This window comes from Cornus florida, unplaced genomic scaffold (assembly GCF_030987335.1).
Source record: "Cornus florida cultivar Cherokee Brave unplaced genomic scaffold, ASM3098733v1 CherokeeBrave_3.0.0_Hap2_Chr01, whole genome shotgun sequence".
NCBI lineage: Eukaryota > Viridiplantae > Streptophyta > Magnoliopsida > Cornales > Cornaceae > Cornus > Cornus florida.
The window spans coordinates 87045412-87053901 of record NW_026775571.1 but is presented as its reverse complement, the minus strand read 5'-3'; the positions used below and the strand labels follow the sequence as shown (position 1 = coordinate 87053901).

General features: G+C 34.8%; 1 protein-coding gene across 2 annotated transcripts; it reads right to left on the bottom strand.

Moving 5' to 3' along the window:
* Window positions 1-745: 745 nt before the first annotated feature.
* On the bottom strand, window positions 746-2552 carry LOC132304724 (aspartyl protease family protein At5g10770-like). Of its 2 annotated transcripts, none has more exons than XM_059802452.1 (2): window positions 2418-2552; window positions 746-2042 (listed from the first exon to the last, which is right to left on the bottom strand). In XM_059802452.1, exons 1-2 carry the CDS (start codon window positions 2473-2475, stop codon window positions 832-834), a joined length of 1269 nt encoding a protein of 422 aa, XP_059658435.1. In that variant the 5' UTR covers window positions 2476-2552; the 3' UTR covers window positions 746-831. The 2 variants fall into 2 exon arrangements, with proteins under 2 accessions (XP_059658435.1, XP_059658440.1); XM_059802457.1 differs by having other exon boundaries at window positions 746-2036.
* Window positions 2553-8490: the final 5938 nt, after the last annotated feature.

The following is an 8490-nucleotide window of genomic DNA, read 5'->3' as shown; positions in this document are numbered from 1 at the left end:
GGACATGAACATCAAATGTGTAAAATAAAAAAATCAATTTATGGGCTTAAACAAGCTTCACGACAGTGGTACTTGAAATTTGATGAAATGATTACTAGCTATGGGTTTAAGGAGAATGTTGGAGACAAATGCATATATCTTAAGGTCAGTGGGAGTCATTTTATTATTCTTATCTTATATGTTGATGATATCTTACTAGCTAGCAATGACATTCATGCGATACATGATATGAAGAATTTTTTATCAAGTCATTTTGATATGAAGGATATGGGTAATGCCGAGTTTATCCTGGGTATTAAGATCCATAGAGATCGCATAACAGACACACTTGGTTTATCTCAAAAGGCATATATTAATAAAATTTTAAAAACTTTTGGGAGGGAAACTTATGCACCTGGTGAGGTTCCAGTTGTAAATGGGGATATTTTTTCAGAAGAACAATGTCCTAGGAATGAGATTGAGAAAAGTAAAATCGATGTCACCGCATATGCGTCTGAAGTTGGAAGTCTGATGTATGCTATAACGTGCATTAGATCAGATATTAGTTATGTGGTTGGGATGTTTGGAAGATTTCAGCAAAATCCAGGTATTGCTCATTGGAGGGCGATGAAGAAAGTTTTCAGGTATCTTTAGAGAACAAAAGAGTTTATCTTGGTGTACAAGAATCAAATCGTTTGGAGATAGTTGGTTATTTTGATTCGGACTATGCAGGTTATTCAAGTAGTAGAAAATCCACTTCTGGATATATTTTTATGTTGGCTCAGGAAGCTATATTATGGAAAAGCTCTAAGCAATTCATTATCGCAGATTCAATTATGTATGCAGAGTTGATTAGTTGTTATATGTCTGATGCTGATGGTTTCCAATAATGGCGATATCACCCAAGTCTGAGTTTCCTGCGAAGGCCAAGCATGTAATGCCCTCCTCAGCCACATCATACAGAATGTTTTGAGGCGGAAGAGTGAGGTCGGCCTCTCCTTGAAACACCATCCCAACCTCGGGCACATCTGACATTTCTTTCAAACTCCCTTTATAACATGTGTCGAATAATGAAAAAGGCGGGGCAGTCTCGTGCTTTGAGGACATTATCTTTGTGAACTCATCCTTGAGCGCAGCATATACTGACGTAGGCAGGCGCGTGATCACCGTCCCAGAATCTATAATTGTTGGAACGTTGTACTCGGCCACTGCCACTCCCAGTGTCTTGCCTGCCACTGCAATTGCCGACAAACTCAAAAAGTAAAAGCCGCCCCCTCGAGAATCAGTAAGCATTGGAGTGAACTTGTAGGAAAATCCCATCAATGAATCCCTCCCTATGGACAATGAGCCTCCAGTGCCTCCGTGCGCTGTCGGGAGGCAGTAGGAGAAGGCATTTCCATATTTGGATGACAACTGAGAGAACATGGAGAGTTTGTTGCGGGTCAGGCCAAAAAGACCAGCAGACTTACCGAACAACCCTTCATTATCCTGGCCACACCCAAACACAAAACTAGGCAGCGTTTCTGACTGGGTTAGGGTCAGTGAATCCTGACTCAAGTAGCCACTAGTGAAAGATTTGTCCCCATAGGTAACCTTGTACAAGCACTCGTTAGAGGTAGTGCAAGCACGGTTATTAAGGGAATTGCACTCGGGTGTTGTGCACAATAACCTTTTGTAGGTGCTGGATGCAGAGGGGTCGAAAATGGGACCGACCTGTTCATGGCAAGACACCTCGCAAGGCTTGCATTGCAGCCAGGAGATGGTGCTGCCTGTGTCGACAAGCACAGGATAGTGACTGGGTGGAGTGCCAAGGCCTATCTCAACATAGTAATTGCCCGAACTAATAGACTCGCCAGGGTTCACGGGTGTGCTAATGGACTTTGGTTCAGAAAGGTGTTCTGATTTGTTAGTGAGTATGAAGTTCAGATGCTTAACTCGTGCTTGGTCCCGAGATAGTAACTCGGAGATGGATGGTGGAGACCGGGAGGTTAGAGGTGAGCCATGTCCACCCACATGATACAAGGTCAAGTGCAAAGCTGAATGGTTAAGTCCTTGCTCTGCTTCTGCCCAAAAAAGATAAATAGGAGAATGTTAATTATTGTCCCTTTTCAGCTATCAATATTATGCACTACATATAATGCTTATATGTTCATTCCCAATCAATACATTTTATATGTGAACAAAGTTAAAAAATAAAATAAAATAAAATAAAATAAATTTATATTATGTAAAATATTGCAAACAATACATTGAATCACCAATAGGCCAGTGGCCTAGCCGTATCAGGTTTTACTTTTCAAAGGGAGGTTAAGAGTTTGAGCCTTAATGGAGACATGCGTATGTGAATACCAAGGGTGAAAAAAAAAAATAAAAAAAAAACTAACTAATTACATTACATTGAACCAAATGAGATAACCACATCACATGTCTTTGATCACCTGCAAATGAAGATGTTGCAAGCAGGAAAAAAGAAGCGATGAACCAACCCAACCCCATTTCTCCTACACCTTTGGAAATGCTATGCTTGTTTTATGTATATAGTTATCCTCACACACACACACATATATACATACACAGAGTAGCAAAAGTGTTAATAAGAATTTGGGGACGACTTGGGGTCTTCACATAAGTCGGGAGTTCCCACGATGAAAAAGAGTCAATGATTTGGACACCTAAAGGGTCACTTTTACATTGAAAATTATCGACTAGTAGTAGTGTAGACAAGTCAAGGAGAGTTCCCTAAGAAGAAAGTTACAAGAAAATGATATGCAAAAAGAATTGTTAGCAAAAGATTTGCATCCAACAGTAATAGCATTTTAGAAATTATATTCACACAAACTTATTTTTCTCAAAATGATAAAGATTTTCTTGTGTTCGTATTACAATTTCTACCAAGAATCGCAAAAGTCACACAACTCGGACTCGTTTGATCTACGTCATTCTCACTCATATCAAAACAACATACCCTAATGTTATCATGACATTAACCTACGTTCACATCAAAACAGTCTGAGTAAATGACAGTCTAATTCTAAATGATTTTCATTTTACCAAACATGAAATCCAAGTAATTTTTTATATGCTTCGCTAAAATTTTCTATCATTCTACAACGTTTGAAAAAGTTGCTTCTGTTTTTCCTTTTCCATGATTATTTTTCCTTTGGTCTTCCAGTTGCAAATTCCTTGGTGAAGATTTGGTAAAATGGAACAATTTGTTTGTTCGAAAACAAAGTCACCAAACCATCAATTCATGAAGGCTTGTACTTGGGACAGAGGTAGAAAATTATATGAGAGGGGGCAATGGTAGAGTTTTATTTGTAATTTACAATATTAAAATTTAAAAATTATATAATTCATGTGAGGATTCTAACTGAAATCTTTCCTAAGACGGTTTATTAGCAAGATATAAGAGAGTGAGACCCCACTTTCTTATCTCTTGCGAAGCTCACCAATCAGAAGTCTTGGCCAAAAATTTCTTTTAGAATCGTTTGCTTTAAAAGCATTTTCCTTCATTGAAATAAGAATAGAAAATTTCGGAATAAATTTTTTTAATTTTTAATTTCAATATATATATATATATATATATTATCCTTTACTCATTTTTATTTTTATTTTTATCCTTTTACTTCTTCCCGCTAAATCCATAAAGCAAATCAAACCATATCAATAATCCATAAAGCAAATCAAACCATATCAATAGTGCATCTTATTGACAATTAATAAATCACAATATTTTCAACCTCAAAAAGAATTACCCAACCGCATACCCCTTTAATCTCTTTTCTCTTATATAAAGAATGGATTCTTTTCACAACTTCTGTTATAGAAATTAATAAATATTTATGCATTTATTGATCCATGTGTAATAGACTAGTAAGAGACTGGGGGGACCCTTAATTATGTGCCTTGTAGTCATAGCGGTGGTTGCTATGTCTTTGCTCTTGTTTTCTAAGTGAGACCGACCCATGAGCCTTTGAACTCCAGTAGTTCATACTCTGTTACCAGCACAATTTAAATCATTTACGTGCAAATGAGAGCATGATGTGAGGACGAAATCAAATGCAACATTAATGCGTGGAGAGACTTTTCAGAACGGTACAACGATTATTGGAGCATTTTTCCACCCGACCCAGTGATACGACATAATGCGTGGAGAGACTTTTCAGAACGGTACAAAACTTAACTATCCCGCTCTATAATACGAAATAGTGTAATTCCCGAGAAATTATTAGGCAGTATTAATGCATGGAGAGACTTTTCATAACAGTACAAAGATTATTGCAGTATTCTTCCACCCCCACCCAGTGATACGACAAAATGCGCCATCTATTCTTTCTAAACAAACATACAAGACTTAACTATCCCCCACTCTAGAATATGAAATAGTGTAACTCCTGAGATATTATTAGGTAATTCCGGGACCATTGGTCCCAACCAATCACGTGATGACATATAAGCAAAAGTGAATTGATTATTGAGTGTGCGCATCGAAATGGTTGTGGCATATTATATGGATAGATAACCTAGAGGATGATAAATATATTTAACTTATTTTTTTATCTAATTTTTACTTATTTTAATTTTACCGAAATAAAACTAAAATCAAATTACAAAGTAAAAATAAAGTGCAAGTAAAGTAAATAGAATTTGAGAGATGACACCAGGATTTTATCGAGGAAATTTCAATTGGTAGAATAGACCAATTGTAACAGGAAAAATCTCGTTGGACTCTCCAGTCTTGAGCTAAACGATCCACTATGTTTGAAGCAAAATATACCTAACTTTAACTCAGTCTCACACCCAATCGTTGTACCAAAAACCAATTGCTGACAATCCTTGGCTTTGCGACTCCCCCGTCCAACAGCTCTCGACCTCAGGCTTACTCTCGATCTTTGTAGAAGAGTTGTAGGTAGATCAGACAACACTCCACAAATGCTTTGACTCATTCAAAGTGTGATCACTTCATCCCTTTTCTTCTAGATCTAAATTTGACGAAGAACGAATGAACTCTGCTTTTCCGGAATTTCTGAATCTTCAATTATGCTCCAATTCCGATGAGATAGAGAACAATATTCCTAAATCGCTCTTGTGTTTATGTGTGTGCTCTCAAAGATGGCTCTTTAATATATCTGAATTTTGCATGCAAAAGTCGTGAATAAACTTATGTGTATGATAAGGTTTATATAGAGTTTAAAATGTCCTAGTCCCTCTGAAAATATAGAAAATTTTGTGCATAGGACTTGGAAAGAAGTTGGGATCAAAAAGGAAACAATCAGAATAGGAAACTGAAAGTTCTAATGTTGTTAGGACTCTTGCTACCGGTTCCCAAATTGGCTACCGGTTCCCAATTTTGCTACCGGTTCAAGAAGGTTAAAAGCCTTTCCGACGTACTTTGGCTACTGGTTCCCATTTCTCCTACCGGTTCAAGGTTGGCAGTGACCAAACCTTTTGTGAAACAATGTTTCCTACCGGTTCAAAGGTATTCCTACCGGTTCCCAAGAGGCTCTTTATTTCCTTTAGCCTTCTAAACTCCCTAAGTGTTCTCACTCACTCATATACCTTCCTAAAACATTGTTTTCATCATCTCGGAGTGTAGTAACCCATGAACACTTGTACTTCTTCAAATCCGCATCCGATCTTCAATCTTTAAAATTTTGAACAGAAAAATTACAACTCGATTGGATTTGTTTTGACAACGAAATTAGTCAATTATAAAATATATCTCACAATCTCCCCCTTTGGCAATTTCGTGACAAAACCCTAAAAACAACATGTAATTTACCCAAGCAGAAAAAACAAATTACAATGATTGTCAAAGAAATAAAACAAAATTTTTCTTGAATCTTATGAAGCTTCAACACATGTAGCAACCTGTAATCTGCATATTAGCTCAACAAAACTACCCGTGAAGCTTAAGCAAGAAAATAAACACAAGTATAAAATAGCAATTTTTAATGCCTAAATATCAACACACTATAAATGTTTCATTCATGAGGTTCAAGAAGGATAAACAATAAACATATATCAATATATGAATATCAATGTATATGTATCTTCCTCTCAATTCTAGAAATTTCCCCCTCAAATACGCATACTTCTCCCCCTTTTTGTTACAAATTGACAAATATGCACACTTCTCCACGTTCACCGCACCAAAGAAGGAAAAGAAAAAATGTAGGAGAATTAACAAGAAGAAATATCAAAACTATCATCCATGCATAAGATATAGCAATAAGCACAAAAATATGATGATATATAGTAGCAATGGAACCAAAGACAAGTATCCAAGATAACACAAGTTGCATCCACCAAGCAAGCTCAAAATCACACATGATATCTCCATCCAATCAAAAACAAAAATTCCTAATAAAAACTAAAAGGAAAATCTTTTTGGATTTTTTTTTTCCATTTTTCAATTTTTTTATTTTTCTGATATCTGAACAAAAATAATGAGATAGCAATTTCCATGAATTTCAAGCATATATGAGATCCAAAAATCTCTGAAGAATTTCAAGAGAATTTTAAAACACAATTTTTAGACTCCACAAATTATTCAATCAGATCAATTCTCAAGCATGTAATCACAACATGAAATTTAACTTGCAATTTTTAAAAAAATTTAGAAATTTGACTAACAAGTTCACATGTGTGTGTGTGTGTGCAATCCAATCTCATCAATTTCAATCAAATCACATTGATCAACTATCCAAACCGTATTGATCGAAAAATATCAAGATAAGATTGTTTAGAGCAACCTTTTCTAAGTAAAGCGGCTTTCACTCTAAAGAGTAGACAACAATTCCCTATTTCGACTTTCCTCCACCTTTCTTTTTACTCAATTAGCTTCTCTTCAAAGTCTAGTAGGAGCTTTCGAACTAGTCTCAATAGGTAGCATTTTCCTTAGCCAAGATTTTCAGCATTCTTTTGATTTTTCTTTTCTTTTTATGCTGAAATTTTTCATTTTTTTTTTAAACACATGCTCTATTTTTTAAAAAACAATAACCTTTATAGCTTTTATGAGCAATATGACCTAGTCAATTTCACAATGATTTTCAATTAAAATTTTCAAAGTTGGACTAGTGCACATGAAAAATATGAACTCAAAAGACTCGTCTCTAAAAAGAAATAAATAAAGCAAATTGTCTTTCAACTTATAAATTACACATCAAGAATCTTTTCATCAAATAATCATGTGTCCCAAATTTGCATTCAAAAATAATTAATTCAAGAGAAATAATTATCATTCATGCATTGACAAGAAAAATATGATCATCACTTTCTTATGAAAGAAAAACAACTTAAATCCTAAACTACAAGATATGGTCCAATGGAAACAAAATATTCATCAAAGCATAGTCCGTGACCATAAAATCTTTTTCGGATTTTACTCTGGGGGTTTTGCACCCAATGACCTATTGGAAACAAATTCCATAGCATCAATAGGCACATACAACCTCAAATCCTCTTTCTTCACCCAAACAACTTTCACCTTCAACTTTTGAAGAAATTTTTTAGGAATATCAAGGACATTCTTTTTTTTTTTTTATTTATTTATATATATATGAATTCCTTAAAAAAGTTTTTAGGTTTATTCCAATTATTTTGCTTTCTAGCATGAAACCTATTATGTGCAAAGGAATTATAATCAAGAAAATCAGAACAAGAATTATCCATTTTCTTTTGATAACAATAGTGTTGACTATGTCCAGTTCTACCACAATAAGAACAATAAAGCACCTTGGACATATTCTCAGCATGCATAGGATCAAGTACAAAAAGCTTAGGCTTAACAATAGGCACATTCAAGTTCATGGGTTTAACAAAAACAATTTGACCCTCTTTATTAGATGAAGCCTCATTAAAACCTAATCCAGTTTTATCACTTACATGCTTACCAACATTAATCATCTTATTAAGCTTAATCTGTCCAAAAGTAAAAGCAATTAATTTCTCTTGATATTTTTCCAATTCAGGTTCAAGAAAATTAATTCTAGCAACAAGAGATTCTCTAACAGAATTAGCTCGACTTACCTCGCTCTCGAGAATTTTTACCTTTCCTTGAAGATTCTGAATTTCAAGTTTGTTCTACTCAAGTAATTTCTGTTATTGCCCATTCTCATTCTTCAAGGTATCATTCTCCTTTTTCAACATCCCTAGGTCATCTGACTGCTTTGGACTAGCCTTTAACATTGCCTCAAAGATCTTCAATGTATTGCTTTCACTTAGTTCTTCTTTAATTTTCTTATCATCCGAATCATAAGAACCAATATTGCTTAATGTCCAAAATTTGGTAAAATCTCCTACACAAAAACAAAAATTATTAGCAGTATCATTATCAACAGGAGCAAGAAAAGCACTAGAAGCATCTTTATTATTTTTCTTATCTCTAAATTTAGAATAATCTCCTTTACTACAATTTTTATTCTTTCTATTTTGAAGGAGTATTCCATATCTTTTAGATAAACGAAAAAGTTCTTCATCAGAGCTTAAACCATCAAAAACAAAATCCAA